General features: G+C 40.2%; 1 protein-coding gene across 7 annotated transcripts in view; it reads right to left on the bottom strand.

Annotated features, from left to right (window-relative positions):
• Nucleotides 1-6,041: 6,041 nt before the first annotated feature.
• The window catches only part of TMCC3 (transmembrane and coiled-coil domain family 3), a 147,821-nt gene continuing 127,553 nt past the window's right edge, over nt 6,042-26,309 (bottom strand). For all 7 annotated transcript variants that reach the window (XM_055711627.1, XM_055711628.1, XM_055711633.1 and 4 more), the window contains 3 exons: nt 16,600-17,498; nt 14,976-15,111; nt 6,042-12,184 (listed from right to left, as the gene is read on the bottom strand). In XM_055711627.1, coding sequence (XP_055567602.1) covers nt 11,882-12,184; nt 14,976-15,111; nt 16,600-17,498 — 1,338 coding nt within the window. In that variant the 3' untranslated portion in view covers nt 6,042-11,881. The remainder of the gene's footprint in view (nt 12,185-14,975; nt 15,112-16,599; nt 17,499-26,309) is intronic.

Raw genomic sequence — 26,309 nt, forward strand, 5'->3', positions numbered from 1 at the left:
TACAGCAAGTTAAACTTCACCTTCCAAAATGAACTGAAATTTAATTCTGGTGCAAAACAGATTTTGGTGGGGAAGGGGGGGTGGGGGGTGGGGAAGCGCCGTAGTTCTACACAGCTTTACAATGCAAAAAATCTTTACAAACAGTATTATGAAGTTGTGTGCCTCTCTTGTTTTCTGTATCAAACTTGCTGATTTTCAAATTACTTCTCCTATTATCAGCTCTACAAATATTAACGCTAACTGAGGTTAAACAGAAGTCTTCCTCCCTTGTAGAGCTTCATTAACAGGAATGGTAGCATGGCCCAGATTCTTTCTTTGGTTCTATTAGTGTTAACATCAGGATTACACAGCTGTTACCTGTTGGAAAACAATTAATTTACACGAGAAACGTGACGTCAAGAATCTAGCTCACTCAGTGTGAGTACTGCAGAGAACATAGCAAAAAAGTTACAATATTCAAAGTTATTTAGTTAACGAAAAATCAACTGACAGGGTTGGGTGTCTTTTGCCAGCTAATATGTTGGATAATGGTGCCATTTTTGTGTAATCATTTCCAAGGTAGAATCTTGTTCTAAGAGGATGACTCAAGATGGTGGAAATCGTGTTAATTTATTTTTGCCTCCATGTTGTTCACATTCATCAAAAAATGGCATTTATTTCCATCCAAGGCCCACTGAGTCATGTAATTCTAGTTAATCACCTGATAGCATTTTTGAAGTATGGGTGGTAATGATGCTCTTCATCACAGTGACCGTCTCTCATCATGTCTCACAGCAATGTGAGAAGCAGCGCTGAAAACCTGCTCCTACCTCTTCTTGCTTTAAAAATAGAGCTGCTGCAGTGACTCAGATGGGCTTGACCTGGGAATCTTGTAGAGTAGAAGGAAAGAGAAAAATCAAGAGGCAAGATGGAGTTCAAAGGCACAAGGAGGAGCTTGCTGAAGGAAGGAGGAGTAGAAAGCAGGTGTGTGGGACTTACGAACACAGCAGAGGGAGAAGAGAGAAGAGGGTCAATCAAGAGATGAGCTGAGAGAGCAAGAGGAACAAACGGCTAGAAAATGTAGACTATAAATATTACAAGACAAATTAAAACAGTGAGAGAGAAGTAAATATGAAAAGAAGCCCTCCTGTTGAGGAGTGAGGGGAAATACATTGGGGTTTGTTTGTTTATTTTCTCTTTGTTTATGTCAGTCTTACTCTTCTAATTCAGTCAGTACTTAAAAGAAGCAGGTATAATACCCTTATAATATGTTGGATTCTCCCAACAGTGGCAAATTCCCCTTTTTAAAACATCTCCCACAACACAGTTTTTTTGTAGAAATAGAAATTTATGCAGCTACAGATCTCAGTGGTTTATTTTTCAAAGAAGTAAAGTCTCTCTAAGTTACGCTAAATTCACTGTGGGGCTCAAGTAAAAGTAATAAAGAGATACCATTTAGAGACCTCAAGGGTTTTGTTTAACAGTATTAGGGATTACTTATGTCTCTTTAATGTCATCTTAGATTAGTTCCGGGTAGATCAGCATTTCACAGGGCAGCAAGGTTCATCCTCACACAAAGAAAGCAACATGCAAAGAGCTGAAAAATATGTGGAAAAGCCCAGGAAAATATTTCAATGCTTTTTGCAGATACACTCTTTGGAAGAAGATATTGTGTAAGTATGGTCAGAAAATGTCTTGATGAGTTTGAAGGCTCGTTTAGACTTCCATGCTGCCTCAGTTGAGCAATCTGAAAATAGTTGCTAGATTAGATAAATCCTCAAGCTCCTGTAGCCCAGTGGCATATCTTTAGAGAAGGGTTTTGCTTTTACGCAGACATGCTGCTGGACATACCTGTAGTTTAATCCATGCTTAGTTTATGTCACCTTGACCTGAATCCAACCTAGCAGGACAGACGCCAAGTGGGAAATTAGTGTTGGGAGTACAAGCTCTGTTCAGCCTCTGAGTCAGCAGAACCTGAAAGCATCCAAATAGTTCCATCATCTCATATGGCAGAGATGTCTGTGACTGAGTAGTGTGCTATTTGTGGTGGAGAGATAAAACCATACATTGTTGTGCGCAGCTTGCCTGAGAAAAATAGTATTTTGGCCATTGCAAAATTACTTTTAATTTTTTAATGCCTGTCATGGTTTAACCCCAGCTGGCAACTAAGCCCCATGCAGCCACTCACTCACTTCCCTGCTGGTGGGATGGGGGGAAGAATTGGAAGAGTAAAAATGAGAAAACTCGTGGATTGAGATCAAGACAGTTTAACAGGTAAAGCAAAAGCTGCACGCGCAAGCAAAGCAAACAAGGAATTCATTCACCACTTCCCATGGGCAGGCAGGGGTTTGGCCATCCCCAGGGAAGCAGGGCTCCAGCATGTGCAATGGCTACTTGGGAAGACAAATGCCATCACTCCGAATGCCCCCCCGCTTCCTCTTCCTTCCCCCAGCTTTATATACCAAGCATGATGTCATATGGTATGGAATATCCCTTTGGCTAGTTCTGGTCAGCTGTCCTGGCTGTGTCCCCTCCCAATTTCTCGTGCCGCTACAGCCCTCTCACTGGCAGGACCTGAGAAATTAAAAACTCCTTGACTTAATATAAAATTGCTTAGCAACAACTTAAACCATCAGTGTGCTATCAACATTGTTCTCACACCAAACCCAAAAGAGAGCACTGCACCAGCTACTAAGAAGAAAATAAACTCTATCCCAGCCGAAAACAGGGCAGTGCCATAGTGCTGTGATAAGAATCTTCCCTGGTTAAACTCAGAGGGGTTTTTACTGTTGAGCTCAGTAGGGCCAGAATGCAATGTGTAGCACTTAGGACATCAGAAGATACAAAGCATGAGGCAGTTCATGAAGCCATTACTCGGGCAGATGTGTTGTATGGGACTGCTGATCACACAGGCATTACCTACTTCTCTGTTCAGCATGTGCGTGGAGTATCTCATGCTTATAAGTACTGATCTTCTGCATCCTTCCCCTTCAACTGTGTTTCTGTGGCTATGAGGAAAAAGGATGTTTCCCAGACCAGTACAAACTCATTAAGATGCTATTCAACAGCAAAATACAGGGAGAATTGTCCTGGTTTTAGCTGGGATAGTTGATTTTCTTCCTAGTGGCTAGTACAATGCTGTGTTTTGGATTTAGTATGAAAATAATGTTGATAAGACACTGATGTTCAGTTGTTGCTAAGTAGTGTTCATATTAAGTCAAGGACTTAGGAGCTTCTCAAGCCATGCCAGCATGAAGGCTGGAGAGGCAGAAGAGGCTGGCAGCCAGGACAGCTGACCCAAACTGGCCAAAGGGATATTCTGTTACTATATAATGTCATGCTCAGTATATGAACCGGGGGCAGTTGGCTGGGGCAGTGTGGATTGCTGCACAGGAACTGGCTGGGCATCAGTCAGAGGATGGTGAGCAATTATATTGTGCTTCATTTGTGGTTTTTTTTCTTGAGTTTTATTTCTCTTTCTATTTTTGTTATTTTCCTTTTCATTACAATTATTATTAGTAGTATTATGTTTTCCTTTATTTCAATGTTTTTACCTCAAACCATGGGGTTTTACCTTTTTCCAGTTCTCCCCATCCCACCAGGGCGGGGAGTGAGTGAGCAGCTGCATGGTACTTAGTTGCCAGCTGGGTTATACCGTGACAGGAATTTATTGGGCTACAAGGAGGTATCACGTTCATGTATATTGTCCTCCTGTGTTACAGGCTTCAGTCTGGGCTGTGCTTTCATTTCCATTAAATTGACTCCATTCTAGCCACACTAACTAAAGGCTTTTTCCAAATTTACACACATGGATGGGTAGAACCACACACTCACCAACTGAAGGGATATGACTGCATCAAATGTGAGTTCGGTTCCTAAAGCTTCTGTCAAAAGCGTGCCAGTGCTTCTTTCAGCAGCTTGCCACCAGCCAGCTTCCAGCTTGTCCTAAGGCAGGGTAGTTCAGCCTCCCTGCTTCACTTCTGTCTGGATCTGGTAGGCTGCACATAAAAGGTAACATAGCATTGATCCACTAGGTAACTTCACAAAACTAATGAGTTGCCCCCTAAGTCTGTGGTCCAAACAGGAACTGAGGAGGATACAGTGTGGAAATTCCCTCTTTTAATTACATCAACTCTCTGCTAGTTGCTATGGGAGGCAGCACCTGCCACTTGATTGCTGTGCTCCACAGTAGTGCAGGCAGAGCAACAGCACACACGCGTTCAGGAAGCATTTATCACCAACTCTAAACTGCACTGCTGGCGGCATCTGAACTAGCTACTTCAGAGTAGGTTTTGGTGTTGCAGAATGAGTTGCAGTGTAGTAACAGATTAAGTCTTGGGTTAACCTTCTAAACTAATCTTCAGCTAGTTCCTGGCACATTCACCCAACTTTAGTTCTCAGAGGTATTAGAGACACCTAATGGTGAGGACAATTTGTCTCATCCGGTGATGACTAATGCTGCATTGTGACTACTACTAGGCTATGAGTGACATTTTTCTTTCTGTGCAAAGCTAAACAGCACTGTTGTATTTTCCTCTTCACCTTTCTATCTTTGGGTGCTAAACCAGTTACCAGGTACCTGATGCACTCTTCAAAGTCAGAACTATGAGCAACTCTTGAGAACTGATGATGAAAGAGATGCCTTTTTTCACGCCTAGTTTGCCAGTGTGTTAGCAGGGGTCATTCAGCCCCTGGCAGAAGTGGGCAAAAGTCGTCAGCAGCTGGGAGGCAGAACCTGCTGTTTGTGAATAGAGTCAGTCTTAATATAGGCTGAGTTCCAGGCACCCACATGAAACTCAGCATGACAAGACCTTGGAAAGTCTGCAGGTGACGTGGGAGCTGCTGTATGCCATTTCCTCAGATAGGAAGAAATAGGAAGTACAGCATGATTGCAAAGTTGCACGCTGTTACCATGCTGTTTCTACTCTGGTTTTCATATAAAAACATAATATAATTCCCAATGGCTACTGGAGCCAGCTGACAAGACCTCTGCTTTGTGAAAAATAAATGCAAACGTTTTGCTTTATGTCAGCTATGTTAACTATTAGGCATGTCACTATTACTTTTTTGGGAGACATGACCCAAGATTTCTGACAATAAAGTAAAAACTCAGCTTAGATTTCTAATTTGGTTTTCCAAAGAAATAATCCAAAGCAAATCCAACTGCTTGGCACAATAGTATGACATTTGCATAGCATGTTCACACAAGCTCTGGAGAAGAGCAATGATGATCCCTCATGTCTGCAATTTTATCATGTCATAAGCTTGTGAATAATTAAATTACCAGTTTTGGTCAAAACTGTGGCAGAGCAGAATGCTTAGTTTCATCAGTATTTTAAGCTGGCTGTCCTGGTTTCAGCTGGAATAGAGTTCATTTTCTTCTTAGTAGCTGGCGCAGTGCTGTGCTTTGGATTTGGTGTGAGATACTGATGGCACACTGATGGCTTTGGTTGCTGCTGGGTGATGTTTACACTCAGTCAAGGACTTTTCAGTTTCTTGGTCCCTGCCAGGGAGAGGGCTGGAGGGGCACGGGGAACTGGGAGGGGGCACAGCCAGGGCAGCTGACTTGAACTGGCCAAAGGGATGTTCCATACCATATGGCATCATGCTGAGTGTGTAAGCTGGGGGAAGGAAGAGTAAGCCGGGGGGGGGGGGGGGGGGGGGAGGCATTTGGAGTGATGGCATTTGTCTTCCCAAGTTGCCATTACACATGAAGGAGCCCTGCTTCCCTGGGGATGGCTGAACCCCTGCCTGCCCATGGGAAGTGGTGAATGAATTCCTTGCTTTGCTTGTGTGCACGGCTTTGGCTTTACCTGTTAAACTGTCTTCATCTCAACCCACAAGTTTTCTCACTTTTCCAATTCTTCCCCCCATCCCACCAGCAGGGAAGTGAGTGAGCGGCTGCATGGTACTTCGTTACCAGCTGGGGTTAAACCACGACACTGGGGCTTTACACTCAGTTGAATAGCTTTGTCGCTGCCAATTGAATAACTTTGTTACTGACAAAGAAATACTGCTAAGGGTTTGAATAATGAGACAGTAAGTTTAGGAAACAATGTTCATCATCAAATAATTGCAAATATTTTTATTTTAAAAAATGTTAATGGCACCTTAGAGGCAGTCATGACTACACAACAAAATATACAAAAATTACATCTTCGTAATTTCATCTTTCCACAGTGCTGTACAAAATGAAAATGGTATGAGAAACATTGTAGATCACATAGTGAGACAATTAACTTTAGTCAATAAAACCAGACAATTGATACTACCAGACCCAGGTCCCCTGGGTAAAAAGGAAAGGTGGCTTTGTGCAAAACTTTCCAACAACAACACAACTTATGCTAAACATACAGCAAATCAGCCGTATGAGACAGCTTGATTAGTCCTCATGCAGTCTTTATATATATATATACAGCATCATCTCAGTTTGCTTTTTCAGGGAAAATAAGCAAGTCCATAAACTAAAATTAAACTTTTCTCAGTCTTTCACTGCTGTAATGCAAAATTGTCTCATTCTTTCTGGTGGATCCTACTCAGCATCAGAGACACCATTCAAACTTTATCTGAAAACAAGCCTTTCATAATCTTTTGCATTTTAAAGGGAAGCAATATAATTAATTAAAGGTCACATTCTGGCATGATGGTAAATGAAAAAAAACCCAGATAAATATTTGCCTAATTAAAAAAAAAGGGAATAAACTTGCCTGATTGCTGTTCCTAGATGGACTTTCAGAAGTGATTAAATTCTGCTATCCAAATTAAAGTGTTTAATTACATTAATCTGTGTTTACCTTCTGTTGTACCATTGAATCCAGAAGTAAGTTGTCTATATCACAGTGGAAAAGGGCTTGGTTTCCAAAATCGGTTTCCATACCACCTAAATGAACCACAAGCTTCTGTGGTTTGGTTTGTTATTTTTCTGAATAATTTCCTGTGCATTGATTTTAACTCCAGAAGGCACTGCCTGTGATTATTCAGTTGACTTTGTACCAAACTTAAGCCTGAACCAATTCCTCTTCGAACAGCAGCATTCAACTTTCACTTCAAATGTTGGAGTACTTGTGGGTTTTTTTTGCACGACTAACATTTAGCTTGTAACCCTTATGATTACAAACCTGAAGCTCACGCTTACACTGGATTTGTCTAGCTTCAACTTCTAGTCAGGGGATCACATATCCTTCCTACAGAAAATTGCCTTCATCTATTGAATTTCTATTCCCCAGATAAGCAGTCATGATTTGTTCACAGAAAACCATCAGTATGTAAATATCTTTCATGTAGTGCAGATATTGGAACTATACATGATGGTCCTGCATAACACAAATATTTTGATATTAAACTGAAAAGCAGTCAGAATTGATAGTGCTTCTCTAAGAATTCAGAACAAGTGGATACCTCAGGAGTGCAGTTAAATGAGAAGTTGCACCACCGCACGTAACGTAAAGCTGAAAGGAGAAGGAATTTAAACTGGGCCTCATTCAGTGCTGTCAATGACTAATCAGATGTTCAACAACAATAGAGTTATAGTTGAAGCTAGTGGAGGGATCCATTATACAAGTTTTAGAGGAAACCTAATTTAGACCTGAATGCTGAAACGGGAGAGATCAGTAGGATTGTGCTAATTTTCATAAGAAACTAAATCTCCAGAAAGCTCTGAGTGAAAAACTGCCAGAAGCCTATAGAACAGATATTAACAACTAACTGAAGGTCTTTTCGGTTGGAGAACTACTGTCAAAGTGAAGTGAAATAACTGACTCCAGGCAACACCAAGCAGAAAAGACGCTGTCTGGCAACTTTTTGTTGAGTAGGAGTGTTTTAGAGGCTCATGATGAGTAAGCATAAGGAGCATACTACAAATGTCTAGCATGTGGTATGAGAACAGAAAAGCAAATGGTATCCTGACAGAATATGGTTAATCGATCGAGAAGCTGCACAAAGTTCTCATTAAGAGAAGTCTTGCAACCATTTGGGATGGCCTAGGCATGCTTTCATGGCAAGCAGAACTCTGACTGCAGGCCACATACAAACACTCATATTATTCCAGCCCAAGCAGCGGAAGTGATACTGATACCGAAGTTAGTGGCACAGGCATCAGCCCTGGCTAGCTCAGCCGTCAGCCTGCTCTTGATCTAGACACAGACACAGCTGGCCACATCCTGGTGCTGTTTCTATCTTGTTCCCTGTGAACAAGTGAGGAAGAACCTCTCTATGCTGAAGCTGCCCCACCATTCTGCAGGGAGGCTGCCCAGAGTGCAGTTTCAGGGGCAGCTAATTCACTGCAGCAAGAAAGAAAAAGGCTCCTCTCACTTTCCATCCCCGCTTCACACTCGCAAGACCATCCCATCAGCCCTCTAAGTCTCTAGATGTGGAAAGCTTTCCACCGCTCTTGCTAGGTGCTTCTTCCAGCCTTGTGAGCGAACATGGCACATGGAAGACTGCACCACACACCACAGTCAGCACGAGGTAAGAGATGGAAGGGCAAAGGCAGGAGGGGAGACCTCCCTCCCCTTTGGGTGGCCCTCTGCTTGGGAGAGCTCCTGGCCCTGCAGCCTTACTCCCTGTAAAACTATAGCAGTTGCACCTGAAAGCAGGCTTTTGCCCTTCACATTTATTTTTTTTTTAATTTCTTGGTGCATGTCACATCCTCCAGTGATTTACATTCAGCTGGGAAAATAACCTATAGAAGTGCTATGCCCATGTACCAATTAGGGTTGTTTTAATTTGCACAACTAACATTATGCAGCCTTTACAGCTTTTACTGTGTCCTCTGCCAGATATAAAGCCAATACGGAAAGGCAAGACCTTTTTGGTCTTTCCAGTTTGGACCCAGACAGAGTTTATCAAGACAGCAAGTAATCTTTCACAAGCCCACTGATTTTATGTTCTGCCCTCATTTTGCACTGAGGTAATCTTCCAGAATTGTAACAGGATGCCCTTGGAGCAGAAGCCTTCACATCCCCAGGTCATACCATACCAGCTTCCTTTGTTATAAGAAAAGTGACTAAACTTTTTCCTGCCTGACCCCAAGACTACTTGACATTACATTTTTAACTACATACACTAGCACTGGGAGGATCTTCTCTTTAAACATATAACCACACAACAGGCAAAGTTTTTCTTACATAAAAATGATGAACACATGGTATTCCTTTCTTGCACATGTATCCTTCTGAACCCATTTAACAAAATGCTAGACAAAGTGTTTTCCTCAAGTGGCCAAACCAGAAGGTGGCTGTGCAAACCACAGAAGAATGGAGGTTGTAATAAAGATGGCAAGAAAACACCATGAAGAGTCACAGCTTTCTGAGGATCAGTACCAGGACTTTTTTTTTTTTTTTTTTTAATGGATGTATTCATCTTGTGGCCTATGGAAATGGCAGGGGAGGGTCATAGAGATGATTAGTAAAATGGATGGTGGAATTCAGGAAAAGATTTCAGAAAGGAGAGGACACTGAATAGAAGCACACTCACTGGCTAACGAAATGGAAAGTACAGACTATAAAAAGACATCATACGCCTTTTCAAAAATGAAGATCAGAACAAGTTATATGAAAACAGTGGAAAAGACCAAGAGGATCTCAGGACACATCAAAAGGGCATAAAAACAAACCAAAGGAAACCCTTTCTTGTGATGTAAATGCCAGGAAAAAACTGTTTTTTTCCTTTTAACCTCATTAACATTGTGGAAGGGACTTTCCTGTGGAGATAAGTTTATGAGCTGCATTGGTGGAAGCAATCCCTGCAGTTTATTAGCTGGCTGAGGCTAAGGACAGGCACTTGGAAGGTGGGGGTGAAGGCCTGTTGCAATGCATGCATATAAGTACCAAAATGGGTTGAGACACATGAGAAGAAAGGTCTCCCTGGACCGAACAGCAACAGGAGCACATACAGAAATCAAGACAGAAAAGTTTTATACTTAGTACTACTTCCCTTCTTCAGGGGATACCAGGAGTACAGAGGTAAACACAAAGACGAAAAAAACCCAAACCCCAAACACTAAGGAAAAGAAGAATGTATCTATATAGTAATTCTTGACACAGCCAGGGATAAACAAATCGGTAAGTCTGGGCTTTAAAAAGTCATATCCCTCTCAGCAGGACTTAGGTTGTACACTCCACCTTCCCCTGAAGATGGGGCAGGGCTGGGTTAGGATAACATGCCTGATGTGATCAATTTCTGGTGCCTGCAAGCCAGCACAATCCCTCCAGATCTCTCCGTTCAAAGATGTAGCACATATAAAGAATTCTTTAACGATTATTAAATTGTTTTAATTTTATAAATGCTGAGTCATATAATTATTTATGCAGTTAATTCTGCCCTTCATTCCCTGAAGCCACAAAAAGTAACTATATTCACTGTTAATCCTATCATGGTAAAATATCAGAATTCTTCCCCCGCCTCCCCTTCCCCACTCCCTTTCTTCTGAATGAGGTCTTCTGAATTTCTACACCAACTATTGCACTTGATTAAAAAGAAATACACACACTGAGTAATTCCCCACCCCCCAATCCCATAAAACCAGCATAACAGATACAGCAACTGAAAAGAAAATCTGTCATGACAATTATTTTCTAAATAAGTAACACTGAACATCAAATAACTGGAGAAACTGTCTTTCCATTTAATGGACAGTGAAGAATAATTATGATTGTGGTGGTTTGTTTTGGCTTTGGGGGTTTTTAAGATCTTGTTCATCATGGCTGAAAGACAAGTAGATTTCAAGGAAATTTTTTTTGCGATTTTTAAACCAAGCAAAATAAATTCCAGTAAGAAAAAACCCCAACCTTGTCTCCTAGCCGTGGTACTGTACGCTAATATATTATTTTCAGGAACGTTTGTCAGGAAAGCCTGCACTGTGTGTGTATATTTACAGAAGTTTAACTCCCTGCTCCCCTCAGAAGCTGCTCACTTGCACTCCTTCCACATTCCTTAATCTGACACAGGGAAGAAATCCACTGTACCCAGAGTCCCACCACCTATCTGCTCTGCATTCCGAGCACCCCAACAATTCAGTGCTAACAAAGGCTAACCTAAATGTTGCTTTTCTGTGTACTTCTTTCCCCGCGCAGTTTGCAGGGCTTGAAGCAAGCGCGTGCTTTGGTCTGCATGACAACTTATCCACCAGTTACTTACTACTTTGCTCCTTTACAAAGTGGCCTGGAGATCCAGCCGTTCAATTCAGTTCCTGTTTGGAAGTCTTCTGCCACATTTATGAACTTCCCAAATGTGATAAGGAACAGTGCCAGGATAGAACAACCACAAACTATGGTCAATAATTACCGGTCTAATTTACAAACAATAAACTCTCTGTGCAAAAGGTTACTAGCAGAAGCATCAAGTTTTGCTGGTCCTGAAAACTAAAAATCCCGTATACAGATACCCATTAATTTAGAATCAAGAACTATCAATACATAGGACTGTATAATTTGGCTTCTTATTCTAGTTGGATTTAGAGAGGAAACTAATTAGTCTAACAGGACTGATACACATTATGGTCCACTCCTGCCCGATTACACTCTTTGCACTCCAGTCTAGTAAAATGCACACCTGACACGGGAGTTGCTTGGATCCCTCTCAGAGCATCATACCATCTTTTGTGGGTGTGTGTTTGTAAAGTGGAAAAACCATTGTATTAAGGCAGAAGACTGACATAAGCAAGCAGTTCATCACAGACACAGACAATTACACACAATTGAATTGAACAGGCAACTGACTGCCAACAAGTACGCGTGTTTGTATTTATACCTTGCAGCCCAAGAGTCTTTGTGGTCTTCTCCATCCAGTTTGTACATTTAAACTGACAAAAAATGATTTGTATACACAGAGCACTTAAAAACAAGGAGGGAAAGGAAAAAAGAAAAATAAAAAAGGGACAAAGAAAGTAGCTAGACCAGAAGCTTTATCTTGGTATAATCATCCTTTCTATGGCACAAATTATATGATCCCAGTTCTTACAAAATATTGCCAGCAGCGTCACTGCGAAAAAAGTGCAGATGATATGAAAACGGCTCTTCATCATAGGAGCAATGAACTTTGCAATAGTAGAAACGCATACTAAGATGACAGTCATGAAGGCCAGGATAACATTTATACATTTCCCCAGGAGCACTTTGGCATTAACTGTTTCAGACTGCTGTGCTTGCTGTTCTTGCTGATGAAGCTCCAGCTTTGAAACCCGGGTCTGGCATGATTCTAAGGCTTCCTGGAGACAGAAAATAAGAATTAGGGCAGCTATATTTCCATACAGCACTCCTCCCATTCTGGCTGCAGAGCCATCCATCAGCTAGATTAGAAGTATAATTTATTATAGACTCCTAAAATTTGAATAAGCCACCAACTTTTTAAAAAATAAGTGCACATATATATCTGCGTGTGTTTTTGTATCACTGCCTGCTCAAGCATAATCTAGTCTGACAACACTGTCCAAAATGTAGTTTTTACATTTTTCATGCTTGAGAAGAAGTATCGTAACTCATAGTGTTCACAACAGAAAATGTTTCCTGCATATACTGATGAGATAAAGTACTGGGAAAGCTGTTGCCGTGGCAACTTGCACTGCATTAGAACAACATCATAGTTAGTTTCTTCATATATACTATAGAAAATATCAGGGCAGTACAAGCCTGCTGTGATACTAATTAAATCTACTTTGCAACATGTAGCATTTGGTTTACAGCACCCTCTCTGGTCTATGTTACTTTTTCTCTCAAAGCCACCCATGGTACAGTGCAGGGCTTGAGCCTTCAGTAACAGATTGCCTTTTCCTTCTGTAGTGTGACGGCTCATCAATCCGTACTCCAAGTTGGCAGCAGAGACAGTGGTGATGCTTTTATGGGATTCTCTCTCTCACACGATATATTCCACTTCACATTTTGTTCTAAAGAAAGCAGACCTTTCTCTTCTGCTTGAGGGTGGACTAAAAATGGTGTTTTGAGTAAAACACTTCCTAAGTCACTAACCCCATGCTTAAGCCCTTTCAAAGTGAAACATGGAAAAATTTCCAGCTGCTTCACTTACTTGCCAAAAATGCCACTTTCTACTGGAGTTGGGACTTGGGGATTGCTATGTTACACAGTGCAAAGCTATAATTTAGCAAGATTGATCAAGTTGACATAACCTTTTACCACTGTGTAAAAGGGAAAAATCATGCTCCAGCATCCCTACTTTTTTCCTCAGTCTCAAACTCTAAACATTTTCCTTGCACTGGCGGATGTTCACCTGATCAGACAGCAAGCCGATTCAACCCAATCCTCCGTGAAGAAGAAACAAAACCACTGCGCACAGTGTTATTAGCTTTATTTTGCTGGTCAGTTCTCCGTTGTTCTGGCAAGTAGAACTGGCTTACCATGTGACCAGCCAGGCACCAACGTCAGCGCAAAGCATATGGCACAGCACCTTACAAAAGGCTGCTTCCTTTCACTGTTCTAGGAATTAGTAATAATATAGGAGACAGTTCTTAATGGGTGGCACGAAGTCCCTTATGATTCACACATGCTCTCCATTACACACTAAAGAACTTTCCTGGGCCTTCTTTCACTCTGACCGTATGGTATTTGCAAATTTTCTTGTGCTGCTTTAAAGAAAGTCCAGGTGCAAAAGTCCAATACCTGCAGTTCTGCTTGAGAGGCTGAGAAAGTGTTTTAAAAACAATCTGCCCATCCCTTACGGACAGAGTACTCCCAAGTTACATTGTTACCTAAACCAGCCACAATTTAAATGCTTTTACTCCGTTCTAGCCTATCTAAAACCCCACAAAGAGACAGGTTTAAACAGATCCAACTGTACAGAGATAAAAGAAACAAGGCTGTATCAACGCAGCACTTCAATGAGTTTTAAAAGCCTCTGACATCCCGCCAGAGTTCTGCTATTGAGTTAGCAAATGTTTCACAGCCATTCTGCTGGAGAACTTGGGTCTTGCTCAGTTTTTACATCCTCAAGATGCCATCCCAGAAAGGAGTCCTGCATAAGAGAACTCTCCTTAAACCTACAAAACAACCTGAGATATGCTTCGATTCAGCAACATCCCTTTCCCACTCTGCTCCCAGGAGTTTCCCAAGTCTCACACCAATCAGGAAACAGTGTGATCATCTTGCTGCCTGCGCTCTCTACATTTAGAGATGTGGGCACAGGGGTGGACAGGACAGGGTTGGTTGGTTGTGGTGTTTTTTTCCGGTTTGGGTTTTTGTTTTGCTTTGGGGTTTTTTTTCCTCTTCCCCCCTCCCTCCACCACCATCTGAGCCAATATGAAGACAGTCTTTGAGCATTACTTAGTTGTTAGCGAATTTAAGCCCAAGGTAAGGCAAACTAATGTTTTCACCACCTGCTCAGATTTTGGGTAGAAATATTATGCATTATATCAATGCTTATATTGTATATAAATATTACAGTATGTAACTACATGCTGTCAGAACAAACTTGTAGACATTATTACTGGCTTTTGATTGAAGCCAGACATGACTATAACTGATCACAGAGGTGAACGTATGCTACAGCTTTGATTACATGGGCCGTTGTGACTATAAGTTAAACCTCTTAAACTATAACTGGGAAATCTACAAGTCCATTTATCAATTAGAGTTCTTACTTTTTACCTTAAATTCAAATTATAATAAGTCTTGCCAGTGATATGACTACCTATTGGAGAAAGTCTGAGCCAGACGTTTGTTAGGACACTTTCAGAAGTGGCGTTTACATAATACAGGGAGATTCAATTCCTTCCTCCTCTGGTACAAGAAACTAAACCAGGACATTCTTCATCCACAAATCTGCATAGTCTATATCATCAATTCCAGCAGATAAAATTCTGAATTTATTAAAATAGAGACTGTCATCAATTTAAAGCATGCCGGGTTTTCACCTTAAAATAGACAAAACATGGGCTTAAATCTTTCCAGAGGTTCCTTTTACACAAAGATGCAGAAAGATGCAAGGGTTTTATAGTACAAGATTTCTACAAAACGTTACGAGATTATGACAAGGTGAAAAAGAAGTACCTGAACATCTCGTGACCGCTCATACGCCTGATACGCCACTTTCTCCTCTATGCTGGCTAGCTCTTGTTTCAAGTTTGCTGTTTCATGTTGATGAAGGTCGGTCAGGTCATTTAGCTGGTCTTCCAATCTTTCGTATCTTATTAGGAAAAAAGGTCTAAATTTAGTGCCTTCTATTCAAGTAATGTTAAATCATGAAAACAATTACACATTTTAAATGGTAATTTCTCAGTGTGCTATAGATTTGACTGACTGGCATTAGAGAGCACATAGTGAAATCAGTAAAATCTTTGGAAACTCTTCATAAGCATTTATTCAGCAAACTGAAAGCCTTTTTTTTTTAGTGTTTCTTGCTGGCAGTGGGTGTTAAAAAGCAAATATTTGTACATCATAGACAAATTATAAGAACTATAAACAGTGCCTCAGAGTATCCAACACACATTTTCCCATTCTCACTCTTCAATTAGACAAGAAGATATGGTTTCACAAGTAAGCTTGAGCCAGTTAACAGCTCACCAGTAGTGAAAGGAAAAATATGTTCCCTGGATCCCCTCTCAAACACAACTGTGAGGTGCTGCCATTCATGTACAGCCTGTTCTGGCATGTCTCTGCATAGTAAACCAGTTCAAGTAAACCATCAGGAAAGCAGAAATATTTTTGGTGAGTTTGTAACTTGATTTAACACACAAACAATTTCTGTGCAGCTGGCACAGAAATGATGGAGGCAAAGTAGTCTAGCTGTGGAAATAGTGGCAGGAGGCTTGAGATCTTAATAGCAGTGAGCTGTCAGAAAAGGCTGCTCTGCCTTTTCCTGAAACCAAGTCCTGAGTTCAGAAGGCCATTTGCTCTGTTCTTTCCTCCCTCATGTTACCACCTGCTATCCAGCCTCCCCGTGTAATTCAAGAACAAGGGAAACATTAAATATTGCACTTCATACTGAATTTTTGCCAATTAGCATAGTAAAGACTTCAAGAATCAACACTTAATTTAACAAGCGATATGACAAATGGAAAATAGGTAGAGCAGGTGCAAGCCCTCTGTAGAACATATGTCACTTTCCACAGCGGATGATAAAGAAATTAATTGCCAAGTAACAAATGCAAGAGGAAACAATGCTACAGTACTTAAACCAACATTTCACAGCTGTGTGTTACACCAGGTACAAAGTGACATTGTGTCCACAAAATAGCAATATGCCTGAGAAGTTATTTGGACAAGGCACTCGGGACTAAAGGGTATACTTATCAGCTGTAAGTCAGCTCTGCTACACTGTAGACTGATTAGCATTTTCAAGTTACAATAGATTAGAATCCTTCCACCAGTTAAGAAACAATTGGCTTCTCCTATACGTAATATTCACATAATACAGTATGCCAGATGAGAGAATTTTCTGACAAGCCTTCGACAAAAGGCAAAGACCTACCACACCATCTGATAGAAAGTATTAATGTTCTACACATATTTTCAGTTACTGGAAGGAACATTTTTGTACCAGATATTCATTGGAATTATATTTTCCTCTTGCTTCTGAAATATCACACACACAAGCACACACCCACATTTACACTTTCCAAATAGCTTCTATACCAATTCAAAAATAATCTCAAGAAAACAGTTAAAAAAATACCTATATCTTTCCTCTTGTAACATCTGAGAAATAAAGCCATAGTCTCTTTTAAATTGTGTTTTTAAATTCTCGATATCATCAGCTAATTGGGACTGTGTGTCCTTGATTTCCCTTAGTTCCTCCAAAATCATGGAAAGCTTTCCTTGACTGTCCAGGGTACTTGCCACAGCATGACCAAAGGAAGTATTCCCATTACTATCTGCTGAGCCAGAGGTTCCGCTTGAGCATTCATCATCACTAACGTATTTTGGTTTGGCAACAATGGTGGCACTTCCCCCATACGTTCTAGAACTCGTTTCTGGCCGAAATTCATCCAAGGTGTTTTTGAGATGAGCAATGTTGTCTGCACTACCAAATTTGTTTCGGATCAGGTTTGCAAACTCTCTAGACTTGCTGAAAACAAAGACAGGTGGTGTCAAAGATACACCTGGCACACCCGACTTGCTGCTCTCTGTTCCGTGTCCAGAGATACGAGGCTTTCCATGCTGAATATCTTTCAGGTTATCTTTGGATGTATCCTTAGTAGTTTTGGAAGATCCATTTTGTTCAATATCCTTGAGCTTTTTGTGATACTGTTCCAACTTCTTCTGCAGCTGGGCAATGGAGTGGGCAGATTTCTGGTTCTTTTTCTCAAAGACTTGTTTAATGCGCCCAGCCTGTTGCTTGTCTGCACTGTTTACCAGTTTCAAATACTCAGCCACATTCCCATCTCGAGCTGTTTGTTCAACTTTGATTTGTTCCGTAACCTTGAGGATTTTCTGTTTCAAGCTATCTGCACTGAGCTTGACTTTGTGAAATTCCAGGACCCCATCTGGTACATCAAAGTTCAGGTTGGTGTCAGAGCCTCCACGGCGAATGTTAAGTGGTAAACTCAGGGTATTCATGTCATGTCTTTCCACCTGAGAGGAACAAAGATAGATGGCATTTAAATTTTACTTTTTTAAAATCCAACTTCTCTGTCCAGTTCCTTCTCTGCATGTAATTATAACAGGTACACCATATAAAGTAGCTTCGAGTAGCAAAACAGAATGAACTTTTCTTTGAAATTAAGAAGCATTTTTCTCAATTTCCCTAGGTTGACAAACAGCCCAAGGAACTGCCTGTTCCTATTAAAAAAGCAGCAAGATGAATTAGAGTGGAAATTATTCAAGTATAGATTTTCAGAATCATTTACAGTTATTCATTAAATCAGAACAATGCCTAGTTAGACAAGGTGCCTAAAATTATTGTTTATTATTAACGGTTTCAAAGACATCATGACTGATAATCACTCCATCTTTCTCTTAGAAATGGTCAAACCGATAGAGATGTAAACACATGTTCTCCTCTACAGCAGTATTAACTGTCCAGTGTATTTTACTAGGTTAAGTCCTTTTTTGATACATGTTCCTCCCATTCAAATTTGTCACACAATTCAAAGTTTTTGCACAACTAGTTGAAAATTCTTGGAAATTTACCACATGATTCAACAAGAAGAAGCTGCTAGCTTTTAATACAGAGAGCATAGAGAAAGAATGGGCCCACATTTGACTTGGCATGCTTGATGAAGATGTTTAACAACTTCAACTGCTGTGGCAAACTGTTTTAATAGCAAATGCACTGAGGGGGATTTGCAGAAAGAAACTTCTGAAAGAAAACTGCATTTGCTCAAGTATAGGATCCATACACCTTAACAGTGCTCTGAGGAAGCGTAACAAAAACGATCAGGTCACAACACAAACAACAGAAAGGCAAGATAATCTGATACAAAACATAAAAAGTATTTCCTCAGAAAGTCAAAGCCACAGGGGAGGCAATAGACAAGAATGACCCAACTAAAACAGCTTCATCTGTATTATGGTCTTGTACTAGGCTGTGTGACAAAGAAGGTGTATTTCGTTAAAGCTGCCGCATCATCATATCTGTAGAGACTGCTTAAGAAACACTCCAGCCCTAATGGGCTTTCAGAGCTTTAACACCAGAGGGTACTAATACAAATTGCTCAGGCAAGACCATTTCCGACAAATCACAAGCTGTATCAAAGTATCTTTTAAAGACAAATTTGTGAAATGCTTTAACTACTCTTCAAAATACCTGAGATACTATGTCAAAAGTTTGATTTCCAACTACAGTATTTATCTATAATACTGAAAATCTTGCAGCAAGACCTATATGCACATGCATGTTCAGTGATCACCATTCAATTACTTTCTTGATTAAAAAAACCATAAAAACATCATTAAGCATTGCGGTAAGGTTTGTTTTCCCACCCTTGTACAGTTTTGGTGGCCCTCCTGGAAATTCTCTCCAGCATTTCTGTATTGCCCTTAAAATACAGGCTCAGGTACCAGATATGGTGTCCTACTATTAGTGATATGCATCGCGAACAGGTTGATCAGAACTATTCTCGCTCTGTGTCTACCATGATGAGTTACAAACACATAGGAGGCAACACAGCCATAAAACTAGATCTGTACCTGACCATTTCAGAGACAAGATCATCTCTACTCCTACTTTATACTCTTATCCTTATATTACTGAGAATTACAGTGCTTTTTTTTTTTCCTTTTTCTTTTGCTAATGCACTGTTCATGGTGCAAACCAGGTGACGGAAGTTCACTTTCACCAATCTCTAAGAAAAATGGACACTTCCAACATGCAAACTGAAGAGTTCTAGAGTTCACAATTTCTTCTGGAGTATATCGGTTAATGGTAACCTTTACGACTGGGACTCTGTTCTGGGGATTAAACCAATGCTGCTGCCTAATAGCTCTGCACTTTACCAGGTTGTTAAAAATAACTGATATTGAACCATATGCTTAATTATTAAAAAGACATGCAAATAAATTTTATGAATATATAAAAATTGTATATGATTTAATTCCATCAGTCATATGTGCTTCACTGAAAATCTACTTTGTTGATGAGATTTCATTTTAGTATTTGCACAGATATGACACACATGGATGGTATTCTATATTCAGGGTGACACCTGTTAAAAGAGTGATAAAACCCACAAGTGTCAAAAGTAGCTTCCATTTTTATTGTGTGCATTTTTTTGATTTCTGGTGTCGGTTTTTTTAAATTGAACAAATCTTAGAAACATAACTAATAGAAAAAGAATAGCTTTTACAGATCATTTTTTAAAGCAGTAAGACTCACAATACTGTTGTGGTAACTAAAATATACATTTAATATAAGCAAAAATAGTTTGACATAGGATACTTGTATCTTTCCAGAAGGCCCATACAGTAAAGAGAAGCAATCAAGGCAAAGAGCTGGAAAGCTTAGGTACTAGATCTGAACCCCATATTGCAAATATTCCTTTAAATGGATTTACTGGGTCTGGACAAATTCAGTAAAGAGAAAAAGCTCTGTATAAAATAAGAGTTTCCTGAAAGAACCCAAGACCTTTTTTAATAAGCTTTGGCACAAAATTATGCTGTAATAAATCACCAAATTGCATATACACACAGATCTATCACTGATGTCACTCAGGACAAGCTGTACATACTCCCAAGAATGGGTGGGTCTATCTCTAACCTTTACACAGCATTAAGTGTTTACTTCCTTAGTACAAAATAGTCTAAAAATATGTTATAATAATTGGATACAAGCCCAAACCAGATCCCTTCTCCCTTATGTCCTCTCCTTCACAGGAGTCTAGCAGTCAGCAAGGGCTATCATCACCATGCACCCCACGGCTTCCTGGAACTTCCAAGGTCACAAGAGCAATAGAGATAATAAGAACAATAGCATCGAAGCTGAAAACTGCCTTGCTTTTGAAGTGAAGGAAATAATTCAGCATCTGGCAAATATACTTCTGAAATTTGTAAAACCTATCATAGGGTCAGTTCAAATTCTGTGAAGTTTAGAAAAGAACTATGTCTAAATTCCCAAAACACTGCTAGGAGTAGTTTTTTCGGCTTACTGAATTAAGAGCTCACTAAGAGGCTCTTGAAACCTTCTGTTGATGTAATGCACTTTGTTGGGTTTAGGTTTGGGGGAGCTGGGGGCAGGAGGGGGGGGGGCGGGATGGTGTTGTTAGTTGTTTGGGGTTGTTTGGTTTTTTTTTTTTTCTGGTTTGGGTTTTTGTTGTCTGATTGCTTTCTTTTTCTTTTTTTTTTTTTTTTTTCTTTCTTTCTTTTAATGCAGAAGCAAGTAGACACTGAAGGACCCAGGTATCTCAGTAGACAAGTGGCCTATCACCTGTCTTCTACCTTGATGAGGTAGAACAGTTTGGCAAAGATTCATTTGTGATTGCTTTATAGCTCAACACTAAAGCAACCCCAAGACAACAGAGATCCAACTTCAAATCCTACCCCAAATCCACCTTGCTGCAACAGTCTAATCCTGAGACAAGAATTACCTTCTGTGTTAGTAATTAATGCTCCTTCCTGAAGCACAGTAAGTGTAGCTTGCACGTCCTGCTGTATCAAATGCCCAGTTCTTTATACTGAACAAAAGACTGTCAGTAGAGTTCAAGATGGTACCTCATCCCCATAGGGACTGCTGCACTCTCCTGTGATGTGGGCTGAAATCTTCCCACATGCAGGAGGGCTGAACACACATCCCCCTCAAACTATGTGAGTGGTCTTCCAGCTACGCTACAGGAAGAGACATGGATGAATGCCATCCATGCCATTGTTCTTTCTGTGACTCTTAGGTCACCAACACCTGACAGGGCTCCAAGCTGTTAATAATAAAGAAGTTGCTGAGAGATTGAATTATTATTTTTTTTAAAAAAAGATTGTCATTGCGGTCTCCAATAGAAAAATAAATATATATACACAGCAGTGGCCTCAATAGCCAAAATCGGACCAGACATATTTTGGAAAAGAGAAGCACTTAAAGAAAAAAAGAACAGAATTATTATACATCTCTCCTATTACGATAGCAGTTAATAGGGAGCTGGGGATTAGCAGCAAATGAGAGGAAGCAGTTCCAAGACAAGTGGTAACACAAGCCCAGAGTCTGAGGAAATACCAGAGACATGCCCAGGATCTGGCTTCTAGGAAAACCAGGGAAAAAAGTTTGCACATGGCTGCTGGGATAGTCATAGCTGATGTTAGCTTGAAAGAAGAAACATGGAGCTTGGAGAGACCATTTTATGGTGCAGTTCACATATGCAGTTTGCTATAACCCAGCTGAGAACTAATTGCAATGTTTGTGCTGCTTGAAAACTAGCTTTTAAGAACTGTTATTTAGGAGTGCAGCAATTCAGGCTCCCTGCCTGCATCAGAACCAGACACTACACGTGACTAGATAGGTACCTCTCATAGGTAAAGCAATTTCCTTCTGCCCTGACCCGCCTTTTTCCAAGGAGCCAAGCAGATGCCTGGCTGCATGGTCAGGCTGTTCATGCAGCCCACCCCAGGCCAAAGTGCAGAGCTTTGAAAGGGATAGTGGAATAACTGCTCGGTGCAACAACCACAGGCACACTGCTAGGAAACTTTCATTACACATAAGTTGGCAGCTATACTTTCAGTCTTAAATGGTAAGCGGAGGGCTGGGTAAAAGGCAACCCGCTGCTCATAAAGCAGCACTCAGACCAAAACAGTGCTTTGAAAACCCAATCACAAAAGCAAGGATAGGGATTTTATTGGCATCATAAATGATCCACATGTTTTTTCATTTACCATCTGCAAAAGCAACCCAAGCTCAGATCTGCAGGCCATGCTAACAATAAGCCCAGAGTACAAAAGGACCCACATGCCCAAATGCCACAGGTAAGACTGCTAGAAAGGGGTTCCATATGGACAGGAACTGCTGAACAGGTGAGAACATCGTGCTGACAGCCTATGCAGATTGGCCATTATATCCCCTGGTTGCAAAATGTAAAGCAGACATAAAATGTTCTTTCTTTCCCCAAAGATCCTGGGTGAGATCCACTTTTGAGAAAGAAATCCATAGCAAATAGAGCATAGAGAGCATGCAGCCCACTGTCAAGCAAATATCTCATGGCTGTTCAGATGAATCATTTCCTGCATTCCACTGACTGTGTCAGAGGTTCTCCACCAACAAGTGAGAGCTCAGCCATCTATGTTTAGGTGTCAAACTGAACTCTACTGTTAATTTCATAATTTCTTTTATACTCTAAGAAGCATCTAAAAGAAGCATAGAGAAAAAGCATTTGCAAGACTGAGTCATTGACTGCATATATTCATCAGGCTCCAGAAAGCCCACATCTTTGTGTGTCTTACTAAAAGAAACAAACCATGAAGACAAAGTGATTATTTATTTGAATAGGCTTAATGTAAAGGTGTTTTTGGGTTTGGTCGTTGGTGGTTTTTTTCTTTCCCCAAACAGCCTCATTACCATTGCCAGTCATAACTGTGCAAGCTAAACAAAAGCTTATGATGACAATTCAAGTCCATCATGCAAGACTTTTAGAGGGGTATCTGCTTAGTGCTTAGAAAAAGAATCCCTTAAGAAACATAGAAGATAGGATTAAAACAGTTTTAAAGCTTTCATGGTTTATCAATAGCAATAAAAATAATGAGGAGTAATTCTCTTTTGTTAAGAAGCAGACATATACCAGAAGCACAGGGGTTCCAATGGGTAAAAGAGCACGCAGAGGAGATTTTGTTACTTTTCCAGTATATTCCAAAGCAGAAACGTGTTTGGGGAGAAAGTTTACCATCTCTTTCAAATTCACTGCACCTTCTAAAATCCACAGGAGAAGTCTCCTTATGAAAGGCTTAAAACAGTGCTTAATCATCATAAAATATTTTACATTACATAAAATCCGTACCCAAATTGCTGTGCAATACATAAGAGCAAAATACCCTCTGCTCACATTTTTTTAAAGAGCTGCTTGATAGTACTGTTTAGAAGCATGTACACTCTGAACATCATACTAATGATCATGCAGAGGGTTGAGAATATAGAAATGGAGGGAGACAGCCTGCTTCTACTTCTTGCTGGGGAAATCAGAGATCCAGGGTAAAGGATTTGTCTGAGCCCACCCAGCAAACACTGATGGGAGTCAAGTAAGGCAGAAGGTGGCTCTTTTACCATCAACAGTTCTTCTATCACCTATCAAAAAGACAAACATTAAATCTGTAAGGTGTCTCACTAACATAAGTGAGGGGTTTATTCCAGGTGAGAGTCAAAGATAAACCCAGATACCCTCTGGCAGGTATTGAATATAACTCAATACTCAAAGGCTGGGGAGCTTCAAGGCTGTTTCATGAGTAAGGCATCATAGTCAGGCAGACTAGCCTGTGCAGCTTTGGATACTTTTGAAAATTTTCCCCACTATGCCAACAAGGTCTGGTAATTAGAAAAATTCAGTTGTTATACTAAGCAACTTAGGCAAGACCTCAAACATAGAACCCACTCCTCCTCAGGGTCAGTTTGATCACCTATCTTTCCTTCCATTTTAATTATTTTTATTACCACCACAGAGTTGAGACTGTAAGCACAAGCACCTCAAGAAAGATATAAGTGAACTTGTAATTTTAGTTTAAGCAAAAAAAAACAAACCCAAAACACCCCTCGACATTCAAAATGCTTTAAAATAAACTCTGTAGAAAGCAATTGCAACAGAAGCATATACATGTAAGTTCTGGTGTTACTAGAAAGACAGGTTTTCCTCTCTTGGTCTAATTTGGTCAACGCCAAATAGCCATGTATAACCTGCAACCCAAACAACCAAGTTCACACCAGTGTTCTTTTGCCTCAAATCCTATGGACATGCTCAGTTCAAACTAGGAGTATCACAGAAATAACCTTTTATCTAATTTATAATGAAAGGATTGAACTAAGGCCAATTTAGCTAGGTCACTCACTGCTTGTGTGTAAATAAGTCTTTAGATACAGTACTATTTCAGATTAAACCAACAATGGGAGAAGAGAACAATGAGGGGAAGAGGCAGTTCTCTGGTCATTGCTAACACCAGCTCCTTCAAAACCCAAAAACATCCATGAAGTGCCTCCCATGTCATGACTTGCACACAGTCCTGTTCCAGGTTGTTCCACAGTATAAAATTGACACAAGCAAACCAGTTCCAACACAGACAACTTCTGTGCCTAGACTCTACAAACTTCAACAGACCTTTATAAAAGTAAGCAAGCTAATTTCCATTTACTGTCCAGCAGTCATGTTAAAAAAAATATAATTAACTGTTCTGACAAGGGAAAACAATATAGCTATAAACTAATACATTTATTATGCTTAAGTTTCTTAAGCAGGCAAGAGGTAGGCTCCACACCCCACAAACTATTTTGCTTCAGATAAGCACCGTTAATTAAGGAGTCATTCAAATACTCTCTCCTAACTTCTTAAACAAATTTTTTTTGTTTAAGAATATAAATACAAAATATAAAAAAACCTTTTATATGCATGTCCCTTCTGTCTCAGGTTTCTATAGCAATGTAAGGAAGTACTTGGGAGCCCCAGGTGCTACACAAGTGGTTCTACCAAGAAGTGCTCACGAGAAGCCTGCACTCCCACTCCACTGAAGGAAAATGCCTTTCATCTGACACAAATCCCTCAACATACAGCCACTATGAATCAGTGCGGAGGTCGCATATTTTTGAAGAGTGATGCAAGACATTCTGTATCTCCTTCTAGACTAACTGTTCAACTCTTAGTGTTTCTAATAAGTGCTTTCCACCCCCCACCCCTAGCTTTTATGGATTTTCTTCCCCTCCCATTCAATAGTAAGCTTTCTTCTCCTAAAAGATGTTCACATAGGTGGCAGGAACGAAATTTTCCTGAACACTGTGAAATACTTTGTGAAAAGCCACCTGCTATACATTTGCAATTATTAAATCCTTTTCTATGAATGAGAATTTGACAAAAAGCCAGCCACAGCCCTGCTATGACTAACCACTTTCACAGTGCATATGCTTCTGATTTCCTACCACTTGTGATTTAGTGTGCTTTCCTTCGTATCGCTCCATTGCCTAACTGCACATCACAAATTATCTATTCCATCTTGACAAAGCTACAAGTCACCTGCTCCCTCCACCTGGTTCTTTCTGTTTCAGTGTCGACAATTAATTTCATTGCTATTCAGACTGTCTATGCATTTCCTGAAATCCCAACTCCTGGAACTGTACAATCACACAAGAGATTCCAAGGAATATTAGGAAGTTTCTTGCACTCTGTTATAGAGAAATAACCCCCATCTAGAACTTCATAGTCAACAACCAACCAAATCCTCCTTCCCCCAAAATACAGACAATGTTAAGGAAATTTTAAATGCGTGATTTAAAGATCTACAAAAATCAAACCCACAACACTGATTTTAGAATGTTTAATTAATGACTTTTTATCGCTTTGAGCTAGCAACACTTACAAAAAACCTATTTTGTAACAGGCACATTAAGAATTTACTGTAGCATGGAATTTTGGAAGTACTACCATTCAGAGATAAACCACTCTAAATCCAGACACAGCAGCCATCGTAGGCAGAAGACCCAAGGCATGGGGTTTTTGTTTGTTTTAACCATTGTAAAACTTCCATTTATAAACAAGAGAACAATAGCTCCGTCATGCATAAGATCTTTTAATTTTTGTTAATGCTGTGGCAGCACATCCTGAGCGTATAAACAATCACATCTTGTCCTGTACATGAACTGAGTCACTTACCAAAAAGTAGCCTGCTTACTTCTTACTTTCCACCCCCCACCCCCCCCCCACCCCCACTTCTCTCCACACTGGGCCAATAAAGTAAAATCTCAAAAATATGTTTCTGTTACATCAGCAGGACTTTTTAAGT

The sequence above is a fragment of the Falco cherrug genome, chromosome 5 (genome assembly GCF_023634085.1).
Source record: "Falco cherrug isolate bFalChe1 chromosome 5, bFalChe1.pri, whole genome shotgun sequence".
Classification (NCBI taxonomy): Eukaryota; Metazoa; Chordata; class Aves; order Falconiformes; family Falconidae; genus Falco; species Falco cherrug.